This window comes from Onychostoma macrolepis, chromosome 10, assembly GCF_012432095.1.
Source record: "Onychostoma macrolepis isolate SWU-2019 chromosome 10, ASM1243209v1, whole genome shotgun sequence".
In the NCBI taxonomy this organism is placed as follows: Eukaryota; Metazoa; Chordata; class Actinopteri; order Cypriniformes; family Cyprinidae; genus Onychostoma; species Onychostoma macrolepis.
In genome coordinates, this window is record NC_081164.1 from 747,800 (window position 1) to 771,439 (window position 23,640).

The window sequence follows — 23,640 nt, forward strand, 5'->3', positions numbered from 1 at the left end:
TTACTGGGCCGGACCTGGCTCAATTCTGGCAAGCCGCTGCCAGCACACAGCCGAGTACACTCAGCCGCATTCGGCCCGATTCCGCTGGCTACCTGGGATGCTGGTGACCAGCATGGGATGCCATTGTTTCGCTGGTCCACCAGCTAAACCAGCACCAAACCAGCATAGACCAGCATAGACCAGCATAAACCAGCATGGGAATTATGCTGGTCTTTGCTGGTTTTTCCAGCAGGGGGGTGAAGTTCATGGGATTTTGTATACAGAATGACAAGAGCAAACATTATTTTAACATACAGTGGGTACGGAAAGTATTCAGACCCCTTTAAATTTTTCACTCTTTGTTATATTGCAGCCATTTGCTAAAATCATTTAAGTTCATTTTTTTTCCTCATTAATGTACACACAGCACCCCATATTGACAGAAAAACACAGAATTGTTGACATTTTTGCAGATTTATTAAAAAAGAAAAACTGAAATATCACATGGTCCTAAGTATTCAGACCCTTTGCTCAGTATTAGGGTTAGGGCAGGGTTAGGTTAGGGTTAGGGCACTCTGGAGAAGGTTTTCGTCCAGGATATCCCTGTACTTGGCCGCATTCATCTTTCCCTCGATTGCAACCAGTCGTCCTGTCCCTGCAGCTGAAAAACACCCCCACAGCATGATGCTGCCACCACCATGCTTCACTGTTGGGACTGTATTGGACAGGTGATGAGCAGTGCCTGGTTTTCTCCACACATACCGCTTAGAATTAAGGCCAAAAAGTTCTATCTTGGTCTCATTAGACCAGAGAATCTTGGAGTCCTTCCATGCGGGCTTTCATGTGTCTTGCACTGAGGAGAGGCTTCCGTCGGGCCACTCTGCCATAAAGCCCCGACTGGTGGAGGGCTGCAGTGATGGTTGACTTTCTACAACTTTCTCCCATCTCCCGACTGCATCTCTGGAGCTCAGCCACAGTGATCTTTGGGTTCTTCTTTACCTCTCTCACCAAGGCTCTTCTCCCCCGATAGCTCAGTTTGGTCGGACGGCCAGCTCTAGGAAGGGTTCTGGTCGTCCCAAACGTCTTCCATTTAAGGATTATGGAGGCCACTGTGCTCTCAGGAACCTTAAGTGCAGCAGAAATTTTTTGTAACCTTGGCCAGATCTGTGCCTTGCCACAATTCTGTCTCTGAGCTCTTCAGGCAGTTCCTTTGACCTCGTGATTCTCATTTGCTCTGACATGCACTGTGAGCTGTAAGGTCTTATATAGACAGGTGTGTGGCTTTCCTAATCAAGTCCAATCAGTATAATCAAACACAGCTGGACTCAAATGAAGGTGTAGAACCATCTCAAGGATGATCAGAAGAAATGGACAGCACCCGAGTTAAATATATGAGTGTCACAGCAAAGGGTCTGATTACTTAGGACCATGTGATATTTCAGTTTTTCTTTTTTAATAAATCTGCAAAAATGTCAACAATTCTGTGTTTTTCTGTCAATATGGGGTTCTGTGTGTACATTAATGAGGAAAAAAATGAACTTAAATGATTTTAGCAAATGGCTGCAATATAACAAAGAGTGAAAAATTTAAGGGGGTCTGAATACTTTCCGTACCCACTGTATATTATTATTTCACACTCAATATTTTAACTTAAGCACTGCAAGCCATATATACGGTGCCTGACAAGACAGATTTTCTGATGCGCAAAACAAGTACTTTAAAGGAATTCCTTAGCTTATACTGCCCTTACTGTGGCAGCCAACAACAGCACAGCAACCCTCCACACATTTTTATATGTAGTTATATTGAAAAAGTTTCAATTCAGTCTATCTTTTTTACCCCGCTTTAATGGATTTCTGTGGAGACCGGAACACGAGAGCACCCAAACGGAAGTTAGAATCCATCATGGCGCCGCTCATCGGTTATTCAGGAAAAAGGTCTATAGTTGCCGCTTGGACTTTTGACTAAGTATACAAAAACTACAGATCTCTTGTCAGATTTGTTTTGTTTGGATGATTATAGAGACCTTCATGATTATGTAGATGTATATAAGTCAACAAAAAATACTTATTAGTAACATGAAAATTACCTTTCTTTGGGAGGGTTTGCCTTTGCCATGCTTCCTGAAAATAGGAGTAGGAAGTTGACAGCCTCGTGTGACAGGAAGGAAGTGAATACCTTTTTTTCCCCCTTGAAATCCTTTATTTGGTTGTTAGCTTGCATGTCATTGAGACATCAAACATGGATAACATCTAGAAAAATACTTACAAACGGAAAATGACAACTATAAACTGCGGCAACTATAGTTGCCGGTGGGCTTAAATAAGGAGTTGTACCTCTAAATTTTAAACATGCAATAGTGGAACCATTGATTAAGAAGTCAAATTTGTATACCTTGATTCTTGATAATTTTAGGCCTATCTCAAAACTTTCATTTCTTTCTAAAATATTGCAATCATTTTTAAGTCAACATGGTTTGCAGGAAGTGTTTCAGTCTGGTTTTAAATCACTCCACAGCACAGAAACGGCCCTGTTGAAAGTTTTTAAGGACTTGTTACTAGCCACTGACTGATTATGCTGTCCTCATGCTCCTGGATCTCACGGCTGCATTTGACACTGTAGACCATAACATCCTGATTTCTCGGTTGGAGCATTGCGTTGGAGTTAGGGCACTGCGTTTATTTGTCTGATAGAAGTTTTACAGTCCGCCTTTGGGATTGGGGTCATCTTCTGCATCTTTTTCGTGTAGTGTCCCTCAGGGTTCCATTCTTGAATTTAATTTCATTATATCTACTTCCATCAGGGTTCATTTTTAGAAAATATGACATCTCGTTTCATTGCTATGCAGATGATACACAACTCTATCTCCCTTTGAAACGACATGATGCAAACTGTTTAGCACCATTGTTGGACTGTCTTGAGGAGGTTACGGCCTGGATGGCCTCAGATTTTTTAAAGTTCAATGAAGAAAAAACAGAAGTCATGATATTTAGACCTGCTAACACATTATGACCCCCAGATTTAGATTTGAGTGTTATGAAACCATATGTAAAGCCAAACGTTAAAAGCATGGGTGTCATAATGGATAGTGATTTTAAATTGGATAAACAAATTAATTTAGTAATTAAATCCATTGTTTTCCAGTTGAGGCAATTATCCAAATTATCTCGAACCGTCTTGACTATTGTAATGGCCTGTATGTAGGTATCAATAAGGCCTCTCTCAAACGTTTACAGATGGTACAAAATGCCGCTGCTCGTCTGTTAACATGGAGCGCAAGCGCGAACAAATTACACCCATATTGGCAACTCTTCATTGGCTTGCTGTTCATTTTAGAAATTATTTTAAGGTTTTAGTTTTAAAGTCATTAAAGGGGTTACCACCAAATTACCTTTCTGATTTAATACAGCCACATGATCCATCAAGAGCACTTAGGTCTGCTGACCGTTTACTCTTGGTTGTACCTCGTTAAAGGCTAAAAAGCAGGGGCTTTTGCTGTCACAGCCCCAAAACTTTGGAATAACTTGCCTCTATAGGTTAGGCAGGCCCAAACACTTGCTGTTTTAAATGTAGTTTTAAAACTTATTTTTATACACTGGCATTTAACTCAGTATGAGAGTTGTTTTATGTATCTGGTCAGTGTTAATATTTGTTCCTTTTTTTTGTTACTTATTTGTTCATATTTGTTTTATCTTGATTATGCTTGTACAGCTCTTTGGAAAACAATTGCTGTTTTTTTTTAAAGTGCTCCATAAATAAACTTTGATTTGATTTGATTTGATCCCTTCACCTTGGATCAGTCATTAACAAGGCATTTTCAACCACAGCAACAGAACGACTGCCGACTGGATGTTTTGGTACTATTCTCTGAAATCCCTCCAGACTATTGTCCGCTCTGCAAATTTCATAGCCTACCAAAACATTTTTTAGTTGCTTGTATTCTGACTTGACTGTTTTATTTGCATGAAGACAGTCTTTCACAATTGTATTCTAAATTGTATTCCTACATACTGGATCAACAATGCAAAAACTACATTCAAGACAAGTAAATGATTTTGTGGTTCGATGCTTCATATTTGACTTCATGCACTTAAAACAGATGTGGTATGATTACAAACCGTACTGTATTCATGTAGAAATGCATCTGGAAATGTAACTCACCATGCTCAGAACCATTTGGCTCAAAGTTGAATAAGTACTACACCACATGCTGACTGTTGTCTGTAAATTTATATTTAAATCAAGCAAAATTCTTAGGCTTGTGACTCTAACACAAAGTCAGTTAATAGCTGGTAACAATCTACAACAATAGTATACTGCAGCAGCTAATCAATTTTAACATAACATGAATCTAGATAGTCTAGACTCTAGAGCAAGTCATAAACATTGTTTATTACTTTTTTTATTCATTTATTTCAAAGGTACAGTAAATTGGAAAAAGCAGTGTACTTACAGAGCAATCTTACAGTAATGTCATGATAGGTCAAATGAGTCTTCACCGTGGCCTGGATGAGTAACCTAAACTTCATAATACAAACATGAGCTCTCACTGTGCTATATTTATGATTTGTCCATATATGAACATGCTGTTTATAACTTTGAGAGTCATTATGACACCATGAAATACGATTCGTATGTGCCGTGACCACTGAGGTTTAATTGCCCAATAAAAATATGCCAGAGATATTATTTTTTCATTTGGAAGGACTGTTACGGTCCAGCTCTGGTAATTCATCTAGGTTTTAATGCCCTGCTTGCCAAACTTCTCAAACTGGTCAAGAGGAAAATCTTTGCTCACATTCCTGTGATCGAACTAGATATTACATACAGTAAGCTTTTTGTGATTTTGTAAAAGATTTAAATATGTGTCCAAAAGTTGACATTATATGCAAACACTGTTACTTGACTGTATTTGCAATGGAAGAGGAAATAATATGGATGCTAAATAACAAATGTTAGAACTTGCTGAACACAGGAATTTATCTGGTAAAACAAAGGTAGGAATGGTAAATGACATCATGTGATTTAGCAATATCAATCGTTATGTAATAGATAGTTGGCCAAAACATAAGTTGTATATTACCTTTTATCAAAAGTAAAAACTTTTAGTCATCACATTGTGTCAGTCTTGCTGTCACCTCTAAAATTAAATAGCAGTGGCAGCTGAGTGCTTCCTTCACATCTGAACCAAGTTCCTCCTCTTTGCCAAGATTAAAATAAGATTCGATATTGAAATAAGACCTCAGTGACAACAAATTAAACATGTAAACTAACAAATACACACAACAAGAAAGCCTACATTAAAAAAAAGAAACACAACATGAAAAAAGCACGGACTGTAAAACTTTTATAACATATAAGTGTATTATCCAAATGTCTATGATGAATGTGTTATTGCTTTAAAATTAAAACATATCAACATCATGAATATAAGTATAGAAACAATGTTCAGTTGATGTAAACCATGAGAATAATTAAAATATCACATGCTCCAGAAAAACAAAAAACAAAAACAAATGAAGTTTGTGACATGACATGTTGCTATTTTCCACTAGGACTGAGATACATCATCATAAACCAAGTAGAAGATCATGACCAAATCCAGCTGGACAGTTTAGCTGAGTGTTCAGTAAATACACTATATAAACGACAGCCTCTGATTGCAGCACAGTTGCCCATCAAAGGTGGGTGAGTTAAACCATCAATCTATCCATCTATCTATCTGTCATTATATATACATATATATGTGTGTGTGACTAGTCATTTATATATATATATTTTTTCAGAATCCTGAATTTGACTGCTGCGATTTATATCTGAGCATAATACAGGGTAAATAACTTGTGACAATATGATCTGTTTGGAGGTTTCACTGATTGGACTGTATTAGGAGAGTTAGAGTTAAAAGTTAGACAATGACAATCAAAAAGTGAATCTAAGTATATCAGCATGGTGATGTCAGTTCTGCTCCACAGTGAAGTACAATCATGGGAGATGGTGAAATGGAGTGTTTCGGCCCGGCGGCCATTTACCTCCGGAAGCCAGAAAGAGAGCGAATCGAGGCTCAGAACACCCCCTTTGACGCCAAATCAGCATTCTTCGTGACAGATCAAGCTGAGATGTACCTGAAAAGTACTCTTGTTAGTAGAGAGGGTGGCAAAGCTACTGTCAAAACTCACTGTGGGAAAGTAAGTATCATAGAGTGAACAAACAAGCAAACAAAAACTATTTCATATGTTACTGTGCTTGAGTTCAGAAGTTTTTCTTAAATAGTGTAGAAATGTGTGTACAAAAAGTCTAAACAATGTTCATTACAGACTGTCACAGTAAAAGAAGATGAAATCTTCCCAATGAATCCTCCCAAGTTTGACAAAATGGAGGACATGGCCATGATGACCCACCTCAATGAGCCTGCTGTGCTGTTTAACCTCAAAGAGCGTTACGCAGCATGGATGATCTATGTAAGTAAATCAGAATTTATTCCTGGAATAGGGCAGCAACATTGTAAAACTGGATGATCTCCATTTCAGACCTACTCTGGCTTGTTCTGCGCCACTGTCAATCCATACAAATGGCTCCCAGTGTACGACGCAATTGTTGTGGCTGGATACCGAGGCAAGAAGAGGATTGAAGCCCCACCTCACATCTTCTCCATCTCTGACAACGCCTACCAGTTTATGCTCACTGGTAAGTGGATTCCAGCAGTCTCAACAAATAACAGTTAAAAAGATAAAATTCTATAAATTGCTATTTTGACAGAGTTCATAGATAAGCTAAATCCAAATCGTATATGTATAAATGAAAGAGGACTGATGTTTTTTATCCTTAGTTAACAATTACTTAGTAAACGATACCTAAATAAGGTTTTTAAGCTGAGGAAAATTAATGTTTAATTAGTAAGTACTTCATAAAAACCATTATTTTGCATTATTGTATAAAAAGCTACCTTCTTCTATGCACGTATATGAATAAATTAATGAAATGTTAAGTTTAGGATGTAGCCTATTCATCTAATACCAATGCAAGAAAAATAACAAACTTCACAAACAGTTTATAGCTTCAAGTTAATATAGAGTGCTACCTATTTTAGAAATCCTGTTAACATTTTACGATTTGATTTCAGATCGTGAGAATCAGTCTGTCCTGATTACGTGAGTAAATATTCTTCTGCTGACACAACCTGAAGCTTTTCAATTATAATTGTAAATCAATAAAAGATTTATGACTAAATGATGATCTCATATAAATCTCCAGCGGAGAATCTGGTGCAGGAAAGACTGTGAACACAAAGCGTGTCATTCAGTACTTTGCAACTGTTGCGATGTCTGGTCCAAAGAAGGCAGAGCCTGTCCCTGGAAAAATGCAGGTTAGTCAATACCTATTCTAGACAATGTTATTAATGACAGTGTTTGTAATTCACCTCACGACTACCCACTGTCCTACAATTACATCTAGGGATCACTGGAAGACCAGATCATTGCAGCCAACCCTCTGCTGGAGGCTTATGGTAATGCCAAGACTATAAGGAACGATAACTCCTCTCGTTTTGTAAGTTGCACCTATGAATCATCATTAATAACATCATACATTTTCAATCACAATTTCAAAGCAGGCAAACAGTTGAGCTTTTATCATTGATTTCAATCTAGGGTAAATTCATCAGGATTCACTTTGGGACCACTGGTAAACTGGCCAAAGCAGATATTGAAACTTGTGAGTCAACACTGTTTTAAGCCAAACATTTTATTTGGAGGCTAAGATGTGGGTTAATCAATTGAACACATATTTTTTCCTCTTTTTTTTCATGGAAAGATCTGCTAGAAAAGTCAAGGGTAACATTCCAGCTGTCTGCTGAGAGGAGTTACCACATCTTCTACCAGCTCATGACTGGACACAAGCCAGAGCTGCTCGGTGAGAAATCTACAGGATTGTGTGCTTCAGTTGTTTCCATGTTTGAGAGCACTGTTAACATACTGCACATCAACTCTTTACAGAGGCCCTGCTCATCACCACCAACCCTTATGACTATCCAATGATCAGTCAAGGTGAAATCACTGTCAAGAGTATCGATGACGTGGAGGAGTTCATTGCCACAGATGTATGTGGACAGCTGCAATATTATTAGTAGTAGTAGTATTTTTAGATTCTTTGCAATATATCTGAGCAAACAAACATCAGAATAACACCAGCTTGAACTGAGTAATGCATGACACAGTATAAAATACCCTTCTTTTTTGACTCTAATAAACAATGTGATTTATTTGGTCTGTGTAAAAACAGACTGCCATTGACATTCTTGGCTTCACTGCTGATGAGAAAATCAGCATCTACAAGCTGACGGGTGCTGTGATGCATCATGGGAGCATGAAGTTCAAACAGAAGCAGAGAGAGGAGCAGGCCGAACCTGACGGCAATGAGGGTAATAAAATTTTAGCACATATTAACATATAAACATTCACTTAATTAGCAACAATAATGCATAAAACTCTGCTTCCTTAGCGGCTGATAAAATTGCCTACCTCATGTGCCTCAACTCCGCTGAAATGCTGAAAGCTCTGTGCTACCCCAGAGTGAAGGTCGGGAACGAGATGGTGACCAAAGGCCAGACAGTACCACAGGTGATGACTTTATCAACACATTTAACTTATGGATACAGTGAGAAATGTCTCAGACATAGTCATCGTGAGACACCATTGAATTTCTCAGGTGAACAATGCAGTCTCGGCACTCTGCAAGTCTGTCTATGAGAAAATGTTCCTGTGGATGGTCGTCCGTATCAATGAGATGTTGAACACAACGCAGCCTAGACAGTTCTACATCGGTGTGCTGGACATCGCTGGATTTGAGATCTTTGATGTGAGTATCAGTCATTATTGTCTCTGAAAGAATCAAGACATAAAAGATAACAGTCAGTTGCAATAATTGCTTCTGTTGAATTATCAGTTCAACAGCTTGGAGCAGCTTTGCATCAACTTCACAAATGAGAAACTGCAACAGTTCTTCAACCATCACATGTTTGTTCTGGAGCAAGAGGAGTACAAGAAAGAAGGCATTGAATGGGAGTTCATTGACTTTGGTATGGACTTGGCTGCCTGCATTGAGCTCATTGAGAAAGTAAGAGGATATTCAGTAAATTAAAATAACTATTCTCACTGTGGCTGTACTTGAGTGTGAATATTTCTTCAACAGCCAATGGGCATCTTCTCCATCCTTGAAGAGGAGTGCATGTTCCCAAAGGCTACAGACACAAGCTTCAAAAACAAGCTGCATGACCAGCATCTGGGAAAATGTCCAGCTTTCCAGAAGCCCAAGCCTGCCAAAGGTAAGGCAGAGGCCCACTTCTCTCTGGTGCACTACGCCGGCACTGTGGACTACAACATTAGTGGCTGGTTGGACAAGAACAAGGATCCACTGAATGACTCAGTTGTGCAACTTTACCAAAAGTCATCGCTCAAAGTGCTGGCCTTCCTGTATGCCGCTGCTGCTGCTGCAGAAGGTACAGACATCTGCATTTCCTCAATTCCTTTGTGTTTTAATTATGTACAAGACACCTGCTTATACAAAAACTTTAAAAAAAAAAGAAAAAAGAATGAGATCATCAGAACGCAACAAACTATGTGATCACAGATTTTGGAGTTTCAAAATATGAAGTATATCTATGCAAGATAAGAGTTAGATTCAACAAGATGTAAATAGAGCTTTACTGAAGGGGTTAATGGAAAGCAACACAAGATTAACAACAACAAAAAACTTCTGTCATTGATATAAAACAGAGGGAGGTGGAAAGAAAGGAGGCAAGAAGAAGGGTGGTTCCTTCCAGACGGTGTCTGCACTTTTTAGGGTAAACAGATTCTCTCTTAATGAAGTTTGTGAATTTTTTCAACATTACAGATTAGATTAATTACAAACGTTTCCACAGGAGAACTTGGCTAAACTGATGTCTAATCTGAGGAGCACTCACCCTCACTTTGTGCGATGCTTGATTCCTAATGAATCCAAGACTCCAGGTAATCTTGATCCTTGAAGACTCAAATGCATCACAGTTTTGAAAAAATGTCTGGAACCTTAAGAACATTTGCAATTCAGGTCTGATGGAGAACTACCTGGTTATCCACCAGCTCAGGTGTAATGGTGTCCTGGAGGGTATTAGAATCTGCAGGAAGGGTTTCCCCAGCAGAATCCACTACGGCGACTTCAAGCAGAGGTAAAGACATCTTTTTGCAACTTCTTACTTAGAGATGATGTATCACCTAATCTCCGCTTCCTTACATGATAACACAAGAATATGACTCTTCCCTAAATGTCCTCTAGATACAAAGTATTAAATGCTAGCGTCATCCCTGAGGGACAGTTCATTGACAACAAAAAGGCTGCAGAGAAACTCTTGGGCTCTATTGATGTTGACCACACCCAATACAAATTTGGACTCACTAAGGTGAGCTGCTCAGCAAATACACCATGTGGACAAAAGTATTTCAACTCTTTCCTTCTCATTTTTGACTCTGCCACAACACAATGACATTGTAGAGAATTCATTGCTTCCAAATGTACTGCAACAGTCTGAGGAAGGAAGACCGGAAGCTTTTGAATAGGGGTTCAAGTCTAGGCTTTGTGCCAGTCAAGTTATTCCACACCACACCAGTTTTTCCACAAGTTATTACCCCAAAATATTATATATGGACCCCACTTTGTGTACTGGACACTGTCATGCCTCTCCAAACTGTTACATCAAAAAAGAAAGAACAGAATTTTCTCTAATGTCATTCTAAAATATAGTGTAGAACATAATATATATATATTTCCCACTGGAATTACTGGAACAGCCAAACTCAATTATTATTAGGGCCATATAGTGTATCCCAGGCCACACATACGCTGAAAAGGATTTGTTGGCTTATTCAACACTACACCACTAATATATTCCAAATGTTGTTGTAGGTGTTCTTCAAAGCTGGTCTGTTGGGTACTCTTGAGGAGATGAGAGATGAGAAATTAGCAAATCTGGTTACCATGACTCAGGCTTTGTGCCGTGGATATGTCATGAGGAAGGAGTTTGTCAAAATGATGGAGAGGAGGTACAATGAACTTACAATAATGTTTGGAACACAACTGTTTAGTACCACAGAGTGATAAAGACTGATTTACTGATTACAATTTACAATTTACACAGGGAGTCAATTTATACCATCCAATACAACATCCGCTCATTCATGAATGTGAAACATTGGCCATGGATGAAGGTGTACTTCAAGATCAAGCCTCTTCTGAAGAGTGCAGAGACTGAGAAAGAAATGGCAGCCATGAAGGAGAATTATGAGAAAATGAAAGAAGATTTAACAAAGGCATTAGCTAAAAAGAAGGAGCTTGAGGAGAAAATGGTGTCACTTGTTCAGGAGAAAAACGATCTTCTACTGCAAGTAACTGCTGTGAGTATTTCAGCTCTTACTGATCTTAATATAGATCCTACAGCAATAAACATAAGTCATTAACTATGTCCATGTCAATCAACAGGAATCTGAAAACCTCTCTGATGCTGAGGAGAGATGTGAAGGGCTCATCAAAAGCAAGATCCAGCTCGAGGGCAAACTCAAAGAGACAAACGAGAGACTGGAGGATGAGGAGGAAATCAATGCTGAACTGACTGCCAAGAAGAGGAAACTGGAGGATGAATGCTCCGAGCTGAAGAAAGACATCGATGACCTGGAGCTCACCTTGGCCAAAGTGGAGAAGGAGAAACATGCAACAGAAAATAAAGTCAGTATATACACACACACTGCAGATTGTGATTCAGGCTGTTGATAATGAAACCAGTAATCAATGTTTCCATTTAGGTGAAAAACCTGACGGAGGAGATGGCCTCTCAAGATGAGAGCATTGCTAAGCTGACCAAAGAGAAGAAAGCCCTCCAAGAGGCACACCAGCAGACTCTTGATGACCTTCAGGCAGAGGAAGACAAAGTCAACACTCTGACTAAAGCTAAGACAAAGCTTGAGCAGCAAGTGGACGATGTAAGATGTTTGGCAAAAGAATAAGAACATGAATCAATGGGAATCAATGAGAAATTAATATTGTTGCTAATTAATATTTTAATGCTCTGATTTGTCACAATAGCTTGAGGGCTCACTGGAACAAGAGAAGAAGCTCCGTATGGACCTTGAGAGAGCCAAGAGGAAGCTTGAGGGTGATCTGAAACTGGCCCAGGAGTCTATCATGGACCTGGAGAATGACAAACAGCAATCAGATGAGAAGATCAAAAAGTGAGTGGGCATCAGATTTTGAACTTTACACAATTACACAAAATAAGTATTTGGCACATTTTACAAAACAATACTTTGAAAACAGGAAGGAATTTGAGATAAGTCAACTTCTCAGCAAGATTGAGGATGAACAGACTTTGGGAGCACAGCTTCAGAAGAAGATCAAAGAACTTCAGGTAACACTAACCCTAGTCTATCTGATGTGAAATGGTGAAGTAGATGCATAGCTGGAAAAATCCACATTACAAATATCAATAATTATTATTTTATTTTTATTTATTTTTTTCAATTAGGCCCGTATCGAGGAGCTGGAAGAGGAAATTGAGGCAGAGCGAGCTGCTCGTGCCAAAGTGGAGAAGCAGAGAGCTGATCTCTCCAGGGAACTTGAGGAGATCAGTGAGAGGCTTGAGGAAGCTGGTGGTGCCACTGCTGCCCAGATTGAGATGAACAAGAAGCGTGAAGCTGAATTCCAGAAGATGCGTCGTGATCTGGAAGAGTCTACCTTGCAGCATGAAGCTACAGCTGCAGCTCTCCGAAAGAAGCAGGCAGACAGTGTGGCTGAGCTCGGAGAACAGATCGACAACCTCCAGCGGGTCAAGCAGAAGCTGGAGAAGGAGAAGAGTGAATACAAGATGGAGATTGATGACTTGTCAAGCAACATGGAGGCTGTGGCTAAAGCAAAGGTAATGTCACTAGATGATCATTAATAAGTACACAATCATCTTTACAAACATATTCATTAAATCTCTAATCTCTTTAGGGTAATTTAGAGAAGATGTGCCGCACACTTGAAGACCAGCTGAGTGAAATCAAGGCCAAAAGTGATGAAAATAGTCGCCAGTTGAACGACATGAATGCACAACGAGCAAGACTTCAGACTGAAAATGGTAAGAGAATAAGCTACACGTGTAAAACACCTCAAAACAAAATTGAGTTAAAGATTATGTTATTATATTTCATGCTAATATCTGTAACCTCTTTCTAAGGTGAATTTAGCCGTCAACTGGAAGAGAAAGAAGCACTTGTTTCACAGTTAACTAGAGGAAAACAGGCTTATACTCAGCAAATAGAGGATCTCAAAAGACATATTGAGGAAGAAGTCAAGGTAGAGTTGCACATATTATTTTGTTTTGATAATCAAATGGATTTTAATGCTTTTTTGAAGAGTGTTTAAAATCCCAAAATGCGCTGCCTTATAGGCCAAGAATGCTCTGGCCCATGCGGTTCAGTCTGCCCGCCATGACTGTGATTTGCTCAGAGAGCAGTATGAGGAGGAGCAGGAGGCCAAAGCTGAACTCCAGCGTGGAATGTCTAAGGCCAACAGTGAGGTGGCCCAGTGGAGAGCCAAATATGAGACTGATGCCATCCAACGCACTGAAGAGCTTGAGGAAGCCAAGTAAATACAACAACAAAAAAAGTCTTCAGTACCCTACATTTAATAGCAAGAATTCATAATTTCATACCACTTTCTTCAGGAAAAAGTTGGCACAGCGTCTGCAGGATGCTGAAGAATCCATTGAGGCGGTGAACTCCAAGTGTGCCTCACTGGAAAAGACCAAACAGAGACTGCAGGGTGAAGTAGAGGACCTCATGGTTGATGGGGAGAGGGCAAATGCATTGGCTGCCAACCTTGACAAGAAGCAGAGAAACTTTGATAAGGTAAGAAAGAGGTGGATAATCTTCAAATCTAAACCTTGAACCATGGACTTGGCTAATTAACAATGACTACATTTCTTTTTTCAGGTCCTATCAGAGTGGAAGCAGAAGTATGAGGAAAGCCAGGCTGAACTAGAAGCTGCTCAGAAAGAAGCTCGTTCTCTCAGCACTGAGCTTTTCAAAATGAAGAACTCTTATGAAGAAGCTCTTGACCACCTCGAGACCCTGAAGAGGGAGAACAAGAATCTGCAACGTAAATGGCACATTTATTTTTACAGCAAGGATTTTATAAAACAGAGATGTATTTTTTTTTTAAAAACAGAAAACGATGTACTATTGATTTTTAAATACTTTTAGAGGAGATTTCTGATCTCACTGAGCAGCTTGGAGAGACTGGAAAGAGCATTCATGAGTTAGAGAAAGCCAAGAAGACAGTGGAGTCTGAGAAATCAGAGATCCAGACTGCACTTGAAGAAGCCGAGGTGCCATTCCTTCGATACAATACTAACATCACACCAGTGCTTTGAATAATATTAAAACATTGTACTGTATATGTAGTGGTTCAAAACCTTAAACAAACGTACTTATTTCCTTCTTAAACAATCACAAATGTAGTGCCATAACTCGGGAAGCATATAGTACATTTTGACAAGTTGAAAAAGTAAGTCAATTATTTCCTTTTTTCCATGCAGGGCACCCTGGAGCATGAAGAGTCCAAGATTCTTCGTGTGCAGCTGGAGCTGAACCAGGTGAAGAGCGAGATTGACAGGAAGCTGGCTGAGAAGGACGAGGAGATGGAACAGATCAAGAGGAACAGCCAAAGAGTGATCGATTCCATGCAGAGCACACTGGACTCTGAGGTCAGGAGCAGAAATGATGCCCTGAGGGTCAAAAAGAAGATGGAGGGAGATCTGAATGAGATGGAGGTCCAGCTGAGCCATGCCAACCGCCAGGCTGCTGAGGCCCAGAAACAGCTCAGGAACGTCCAAGGCCAACTCAAGGTATCTCTCTGTAGAATGAGGAGTTTAAATGTTTAATAATATGAATATGATACATGAATTAACTGAAGCATTACATGCAACTAACAAAGAAAGAACATTGCCACAGGATGCCCAACTGCACCTTGATGAAGCTGTCAGAGGACATGAGGACATGAAGGAGCAGGTGGCCATGGTGGAGCGCAGGAATAGCCTGATGCAAGCAGAGATTGAGGAGCTGAGAGCTGCCCTGGAGCAAACAGAGAGAGGCCGCAAAGTGGCGGAGCAGGAGCTGGTGGATGCCAGCGAGCGTGTGGGACTGCTGCACTCACAAGTACAGAAAAAAATTAAATACTAAGAGCACATTCAGGTTACATGACACAGTTTTAGTTAAATATAAACTAAACTACCTGCTTAAATCCTGCAGAATACGAGTCTTATTAACACCAAGAAGAAGCTTGAGACTGATCTGGTCCAGGTTCAAGGTGAGGTGGACGATGCAGTCCAGGAGGCCAGAAATGCAGAGGAGAAGGCCAAGAAGGCCATCACTGATGTGGGTGTTTACTTTCTGTTGCTCTATTCTAATTTAAACAGTTATTTGACTCTGGTAACAAAGAGATCATTCATGGAAGCTAATTCTATCTATATTGGTTAGCTCATTTTCATTGGCTTATATTTCAGGCTGCCATGATGGCCGAGGAGCTAAAGAAGGAGCAGGACACCAGTGCTCACCTGGAGAGGATGAAGAAGAACCTGGAGCTGACTGTTAAAGACCTGCAGCACCGTTTGGATGAGGCTGAGAGTCTGGCCATGAAGGGCGGAAAGAAACAGCTCCAGAAACTGGAGTCCAGGGTAAATTACAGGTTAAATACAGACTTAAGGTGTACTCACACTAGGAACGGTTGCCTTGTACCAAGCCAGAGTGCGATTATACCCCCGCCTGCACTTACATTGCACTTAACGTTCTGGGTTGGAGCAGGCTTTCGTCATTACGATTCAAATTTTGTTTTGAAGAAAGCAGGAAGAAAAGCGCTTTCGCTAATAGACTGTCTAATATATTTATCACTTATGCAGTGTAGTGATTTTCATTTAACTGTGCTGCACGACATTGATGGAGGAATTTGCAGCTATCCTCACAAAGTATGAAAACTGTTTATCAATAATGTGAAAACCAGACCCGTTATAAACCTATATTACTCAATACTCAAATTAACTGAAAATTGCTACTTTCCAAGTAGTAATAGATGTTTTTGTAGAAATTATGACAGTAAAGCAGTTAGCGATCACACTGCATGTGTACCACACCAGAGCCCAACTGAAACATGCTCTGGCTCACGTCTTCAAGAGGGCCAGGACATGGTTCAAAAGAACCAGACTTTGGGGGTGCTCGAGCATGGTTCAGATCGCCTAGTGTGAGTACACCTTTAGATGAACGGGCCATGGCAGAGATTTGACAGGTGACAACAATAACTCTCTACTGAAGGTGCGTGAGTTGGAGGCTGAAGTTGAAGCTGAACAGAGACGTGGTGCAGACGCTGTGAAAGGAGTGCGCAAATATGAAAGGAGAGTGAAGGAGCTCACCTACCAGGTAAAACTACACAAGAATTAGACATTTAACACCTTTCATGATAATATACATAGTTTAACCAAGACCATGAACAATTTTTACACCCAAAGACTGAGGAAGACAAGAAGAATGTGACCCGACTTCAGGATCTGGTAGACAAGCTGCAGCTGAAAGTGAAGGCCTACAAACGCCAAGCTGAAGAAGCTGTAAGTCTAATGTCAAATGGCTTGAGTGTGAAGTTTTGACATTTTCTATTCAATACACTCCGTGAGTGCAATGCTCTGAAAGGGGTTGGATATCTTGTGCAATCCTAACAGGAGGAGCAGGCCAACACTCACCTGTCCAGGTACAGGAAGGTGCAGCATGAGCTGGAGGAGTCTCATGAGCGTGCTGACATCGCAGAGTCCCAGGTCAACAAGCTGAGAGCCAAGAGCCGTGAAGCTGGGAAGGTAACAACAGATGATAATTATGTAGAGAAAAGTTACTTTTTATACATAAAATTTATGAAACACTTTCAATAATTTTTTTTTTTTTTTTGCATTTTCAAGACTAAAGATGAAGAATGACGAAAAGAAACTACACCTACAAGCAAGTATATGACTGACTTGTGCTGAGTTTTTCTGTGTCCATTAAATGGCAAAGTTTGACTTTGTTCTCCATTGTTTTTTCCACTTTCAAACTTTATCACATATTCAATCACTGTTTTAAAAGACAAGATGAGGCATGATGTGGTAAAGAACACAAATGCAGTGTACTGAACTTGCGATAGTAACAAAGAACCCAAAAAAGCAGGAACATTTTTTTAACCGGAAACAGCCTGGGGCCCGTTCTTCGTACGTCGCTTAATAGATCTGAGATGATTTGAAAGATGCCAGATCTTCTAATCCTGATAACTGATCTCTGGCTAATTTGGTTCTTCAAACGAATTGACGTATTAGATTAAAATATCTGGATTAAGTGGTCTAGGATTACTGCGTGTTCTCGTGTTCCTCTAAAAGGGCAGATGTATTGATACTTGAAACCGTGATCAGCAGTGCAGTGATTGGCTGCGGCAAGACAGCAACGTAATGACAACATATCATTAAAAAAGACACCTGACGAAAAAGTTGACAAATTTCTGGACCTTAATAAGGAAACAGCCGAGCGAACAAAACTACATAAATGTTATAATAGATAAATGAAATGCGCACGGTTTTTAATTTATTTGTATTTATTTACATGATTCCCAATTATTTTCATGATTTCTAGTATTTGTACAAGCTTTACATTTTTATTTCAATGTTGTAATTAGCAATCCATTCAATTTTATCTTTGAAGTAAATTTCTTATGGTGACAACATTAATTAAAGTTTTTTAGAGATCCAGTTATCCGCGTCTCCTGCGCTCCATCAAGCCTCTCCCATAATATCTGTCATCACTCAAATTAATGCACGACTCAGATTAACTATATAGAATGTGTGCAAGCCTCCAATAAAATTATAAAGATAAAGATAAACTTTATTTGTCCCCGAAAGGAAATTTGTCTCGGGCAGAGTGCTACAATGTTGCTCTAAACAATAATACATACAATAATGATAGACAAAACAGATTCAATAAAACAGTTAAGAACATACATTAAAATACAACAATGTGTAATATAAATAAATGCAAAAACACAGTAAAGTGCTAATGTGCCATAGGTGCATTGTTCTTATTAGAATTCAATAGTTTTATGGAGGCAGGAACAAATGAAAGCTTCAATCTATTAGTTTTACACATAGGCATTCTCATTCTCTTTCCTGACGGCAGCAACTGGTATTCACTAAAAAGAGGATGATCGGGATCAGTGCTAATACTTTTTGCCCATCTCATCACTGCCTGTTCATATAAAGTCTGTATAGGTACATATTGTTTTATTCCTATGATTTCCATGGCTGTTTTGTGGATATGAGCCCATTTGTTTTTCAGTTGAACAGACAAGTTTCCAAACCAGACTGTAATTCCATAGCGAAATTAATTATTTCATCACTAATAAATCTTTCAATGAGTAAAACTGGCTGTGTCTCTAGTATTATAGACTACACAACATTGTTATATTATATTATTATATTGTTATATTATTTTCAAATTCATTTTTAAATTATTATTATTTTAAATGATTGTCCCTGGACCAGCAGGGAACTCTTGTAATAAAGTAGCAGTGGCTAGGACAGCTTTTAAGTATCAATTCTGCTTAAAAAGATGCAATCTAATCCGGTTTACATTAAATAACCCTGCTCCCGAGGTTTAAGCTTGCGGACCCGTTGCTATGACAGCAAGTCAAGTCAAGTCAAGTCACCTTTATTCATATATCGCTTTTAACAATACAGATTGTGTCAAAGCACTTAACAGTATCAAATTGGAGGATAGAGTGTCAGTAATGTATAATGATAAGATTAAACACTCAATTTTCAGTTAAAGGCATTTCATTATTGAATTCAGAGATGTCATTGTCTAGCTCAGTTTAGTTTAAATGGTATCTGTGCAATCAAATCGGTGATAATCGCTAGAAATGAAGTGTCCCCAACTGAGCAAGCCAGAGGCGACAGCGGCAAGGAACCAAAACTCCCTCCGAGACAGAATGGAGAAAAAAACCTTGGGAGAAATCAGACTCAGTCGGGGGTCAGTTCTCCTCTGACCAGACGAAACCCGCAGTTCAAAAGTTTATATTTCTATTTGGTAACACTTTATTTTGATAGTCCATCTGTTGAGACTATACTAGTTATCAGTAGTCATTTAGTAGCATGTCAACAGTGAATCAGTTGACATTCAACAACATTGTTTCAACAGACAAGTAACAGACATTCAACTAACTGCCAGTAGATTTTAAGATGCATTTCAAATTTTAATCTATTGATTTTACAAAAACTGCCTGTTGACTGTCTATATGTTTTTCGCAACAGATTGTTAACCAATAGTCAGCTAACTTTCTGTAGATTGTGTTACCATCTCCTAAGTTGTCTACCAACTACTCAAAATCAATGTGTCAGTTGAAAGTCTACAGTCATGTCAACTTATGATCAAGACCATATTACATCATTCTTAATCAAGAGTCTCAAACGTATCAGATTAATAAATATTTAACACCTCGTTTTTATCAAAATCACTAGTTTAATATCTGTTGATAGTCAACTAAAGATTAGTTGCATATCTGTTGCTTTTCAACTAATCTAAAGTTTAGGATCAGCAGACTATTAGTAGGCATTCTCAACTAAAGATTTGTAGATATATTTTAGGACCATCCAATTAAAGTGAAAAACAGTTGATAACAGTAGAAAGTCTATAAACTATCAACAGATCACATACAGTCATCCATTAATTATTTGCAACATATTTACCATTTGAAATGAGAAGTCAATACCAGACGATGCAGTAGAGAAAATTATTTTATTAACAATATATTTATACAACCCATTGTTCACTAGGGTATCAGATCTAAACAATCTTACTATATGTGGCAAACTTTACATGAAAAACAAAAACAACAACAAAACAAACATGCTGCATTGCATGGCCAGCACTACAATTAATCAAAGTTTTTACTATGCAGTGTTATTGAAGGTTTGTGTAGGGGAAAACAAACTAGGCCAACAACACCAAGGAAAAAAAATAATAATAATAATAATTAATTAATTCTGCCTTTCATGACAGTGGGTATGCTAATCGAGTTAATGCATCATCAACATTTACAGAAAGATCTTAAACTGTGGTTACCATTCCTTATGTCCTTGAAGTCTTCCAAGTACACCATGTTTATGTCTTCTGGCCAACCAGTAAGTCCACTCAATAAAGCAGAGTTGTTTTTTTAAGGCCTTCTCAGACCGATTCCCCCGCATACGCCATATTTCCCTTTTGTACGTCTGCCATGCTCTCTCAATGTTTTGAGTGTGTAGTCCTGTTTGTGGATTGACATAGTTCTGGCTGTGGTTTACTCTGGCATGCTTGTAGCCCTCCTGGGAAAGGCTGGCGTATGCTCTCCACTCATCACTCACAACTAAACTTTCTCTTTTGACATGTTTTTTGATTATTGGAACAAGGGTCTGCTTGTTTCTTTTCTTCACAAGGCGAAGAATTGGACGTCTGCTTGCCGCTTTGATTTCAAGTATACCAAACACCCACGTTCGCTTTCTCTTCCAGGTGTTACCGAAGCGTCCTCTTGCATACTACAAAACAGTATCAACAGTGTTAGAAAATAATCAAAATAATCTCTTGATCCTGTAAAAATGTATTACTAGAAAGGTGTATTTATATGATAATACTTTTTTTTCATCCAAAACTTTTAAATTCATTGTTAAGCAACTTTTTAAATTCTGTATAATACAATACCCAGTCAACACGTGAGATCACACGATGATCACAGTGACCTCACACCATTCTCATACGGTGATACTCACAGTGTGAGTAATATATGAGCTCATTGTGAACTCAGAAAGATGAGCGGGGTTCTTATTTCTGTTAGACATCTACAAAAGTGCTTATTGAGAATTAACAGATTTAGATGATGATTTTTTATTGTTTTGTTTGACGTTACCATCGTGGTGAGTAGTGTTTGCTTTAGTTGGGCTCTTGACCCTTGACTTTATAATATCATATTTTTTGGGGCTGCTGTAACTGTGTTTGAAAAACACATTTGTTATGGCAAGGAAAACCAAAAAGAGACTGCAACCAGGTGATATTGGTTTGTTACTGATGATAACACTGCAACCATCATCTAAATTCAGTATGCAGTCTTTGTGAGGAGTTATTAATCTAGAGTTTTTAGTAATAGCTCTGTGATTATACAGTATAGGACCCAGCAATGTCAATCGTTTATGAAGGATTTTAAAGGCATGATAAAACACAAACATTTTGAACTACTGTCATTTAAACACAAAGAGAGACATCAAGAATCTGTGTATGAATCTCAACAATGGTGACAATCAAAAGCTTCATGCTGCAATGCATGCTGGGTACCTAGTCTCTGTGCAGTGAGTGCACTTTGATCTCACATTACTATGAGCACACAATGAGGGCGCTGTGAGGTTACACTTTTAGCTCACTGTTACCTCACATTGTGACCTCATCACGAGTATCCTGTGAGCTCATGGTGACATCACTGTGAGATCAAATTGTTGACTGGGTAAATATGCTTACAAAATAATAAAATAAGAAAAAAGTAAACAAAACTTATATACAATCAATCAGTATAAACTGATTGACATCTTTGGGGAAAGTGATGTCCACCCCCACTACTTATAAATATCCTAAACTACGATACACATATTGATGTCAGCTCTTTCAGGTTCTACAAAATTTAACACGTTTTGTCAAGTGCATTGCACATTTAGATTACATTACCTTGTGTTTATGGCAGAACTTGCTCTCATCAATGTGAACAACGACATTAACTCCGCCAACTTTCTGCCTTTTTTTCTTTCGGTGCTTTTCCAGGCTTTTTACACAAATTCTTCTGAGTTTCGTTGACATCATAGAAAGTGTTGCTGTGCTCTTTGCAATGCCATCTTGAAGCATGTCTACTTGCCGTAGATGTAAACCCTGTGCAAATCTACAAAGGATTAACAAAACTGATTACCATTAAATAAGAACAGTATATTTCACATACAGAAAATCTATGATTTATGAAATAGTAGACTGCAAAGCAAAGACACTTTTTTTTTTCTTTTGACTATTGACGTGTTGCTGCTCAAATTCTAAACATAACAAAACATACTGTAAGCATAAAAACACATTCTGTCCACCAACCATAGCTGACTAAACAGTACTGTATAGTACAGTAACTAAAAGTGATGCTCCTTGCAACACAGTGCCACATCTATACAGTCACCACCATAATCTTCTGTTAGAAATGTATATTACATAGTTACAATTATGGTCAAAATATAGGCAGCTTGATGCAATTAAAAATATATATATATATATTTTATTTTTTACTTTTTGGTTATTGTAACATGTATGGCAAACTACGGTGACATATTACAGAACATTCTTTTGTAATATAATGCTACACTAGATGGACCACAATATCTTTTTAAATCCATGCCAACATAAACTATTATAGCGTATGCTGTAGTGCAATTGTTCTATGCACTCAAAAGCACTATACAAATAGTGTAATATTCCAAATATAGTTCTTATGAAATGCACTTGCATTGCTTACCTGTGAATGTACTTCATCCATGTGAATAGACTACAGTGTAATGGTGAAAAGAGTGACTTTGACCTGACACTTCTTTTCAACCGCCCACATCTTTTACGTCGACACTCCTGGGAAGTTTTAGGAAATCAAATTGAATGATATACAAAAATGTTAACATTTGTCTTTCAACACACACACACACACACACACACACACAGTAAGTTGGATATTTAATTAATGTGTATATATATATATATATATATATATATATATATATGAAATACAGGTGTGTAAAGAAAACAATAAATTGATTATTGTGCTCATAGTAACATCTATATACTTAATGTGTTTAAAAAAATAAAATTAAATCTGTAGTATTTATTTGTTATGATGGGCAGCCCATGTTATAAAAACTCTTATTTTGAAATATCTGTGTTTTTACTACTTCCAGCTGCTGGCTAAAAATGGAAGTAAAATCATGATAAGAAATTGCTCTCTTACAAAGATCTACAATAAATTACAATATGAACACTGCAAGTACTGTATACATTGCGTAGATCAAAAGCAATCACTGTGTGCTGTATCATTACCAACTGCTCGGAAACCACTCACCAGTAGAACATTTATTTAAATAATAGCTTTTTGAACTTTGATACTTATTTATTATTTTTTTTTTTTTTTATTAAGTTTAACACATTAAGCCATATAGCGATTCTAGCTTTTCCTTCCCCAAAATACCATTTCAAATAATTACTAAGATTTTTTCATACAATTTATATTTAAAAGTTTATATGACCTTAAATTGATTTTAAAAAATTAATTTAAGACTTTAGCAATTATTAATGTAATTCCCACCTACAAGAGGAATAGCAGCATTCTACTAATATAACTTACTAATGTTTACTAAGGAGGAAACCCTATCTACAAGGTTAACTACCTATTGCAAAACAAAATTTAAACCTATAGTTTTCAAGAATTTATTCTTACCAGATGTAACAGTCCTTGGTCTGGGAGGGAACCATGTTCATTTTATGCCCGCAGTTTTTGCAT

General features: G+C 38.2%; 2 protein-coding genes across 4 annotated transcripts in view; one reads left to right on the forward strand and one right to left on the reverse strand.

Annotated features, from left to right (window-relative positions):
• LOC131548191 (major intrinsically disordered NOTCH2-binding receptor 1-like) overlaps positions 1 to 4,490 on the reverse strand; it is an 87,299-nt gene extending 82,809 nt beyond the window's left edge. For 2 of the 3 annotated variants that reach the window (XM_058789306.1, XM_058789303.1), the window contains exon 1: positions 4,433 to 4,490. The gene's annotated coding sequence lies outside the window, so the exon portion shown is untranslated. Of the gene's footprint in view, positions 1 to 4,140; positions 4,201 to 4,432 lie in introns of all 3 variants that reach the window. The other variant, XM_058789304.1, reaches the window with a different exon arrangement.
• A 1,256-nt stretch (positions 4,491 to 5,746) lies between these two features.
• On the forward strand, positions 5,747 to 17,083 carry LOC131548188 (myosin heavy chain, fast skeletal muscle-like). The gene is made up of 40 exons (XM_058789302.1): positions 5,747 to 5,811; positions 5,955 to 6,167; positions 6,297 to 6,440; positions 6,510 to 6,666; positions 7,103 to 7,130; positions 7,234 to 7,345; positions 7,435 to 7,527; positions 7,629 to 7,692; positions 7,792 to 7,890; positions 7,974 to 8,077; positions 8,260 to 8,398; positions 8,479 to 8,597; positions 8,686 to 8,835; positions 8,923 to 9,093; positions 9,169 to 9,475; positions 9,753 to 9,820; positions 9,899 to 9,986; positions 10,066 to 10,183; positions 10,291 to 10,414; positions 10,918 to 11,054; positions 11,150 to 11,405; positions 11,491 to 11,733; positions 11,811 to 11,987; positions 12,091 to 12,236; positions 12,322 to 12,412; positions 12,530 to 12,919; positions 12,997 to 13,123; positions 13,223 to 13,341; positions 13,436 to 13,632; positions 13,712 to 13,895; positions 13,980 to 14,145; positions 14,250 to 14,374; positions 14,585 to 14,893; positions 15,000 to 15,203; positions 15,297 to 15,422; positions 15,551 to 15,721; positions 16,353 to 16,457; positions 16,547 to 16,642; positions 16,754 to 16,885; positions 16,985 to 17,083. Exons 2-40 carry the CDS (start codon positions 5,967 to 5,969, stop codon positions 17,000 to 17,002), a joined length of 5,805 nt encoding a protein of 1,934 aa, XP_058645285.1. The 5' UTR covers positions 5,747 to 5,811; positions 5,955 to 5,966; the 3' UTR covers positions 17,003 to 17,083.
• The last annotated feature ends 6,557 nt before the right edge of the window (positions 17,084 to 23,640 follow it).

Bases quoted from the DNA above. Each gene is read 5' to 3' on its own strand.
- LOC131548188 (XM_058789302.1), top strand. From the start codon at position 5,967: ATGGGAGATGGTGAAATGGAGTGTTTCGGCCCGGCGGCCATTTACCTC. The intron at 8,078-8,259 runs GTATGTGGACAG...GTGTAAAAACAG, and splicing joins AGGAGTTCATTGCCACAGAT to ACTGCCATTGACATTCTTGG. The intron at 15,204-15,296 runs GTACAGAAAAAA...TAAATCCTGCAG, and splicing joins TGGGACTGCTGCACTCACAA to AATACGAGTCTTATTAACAC.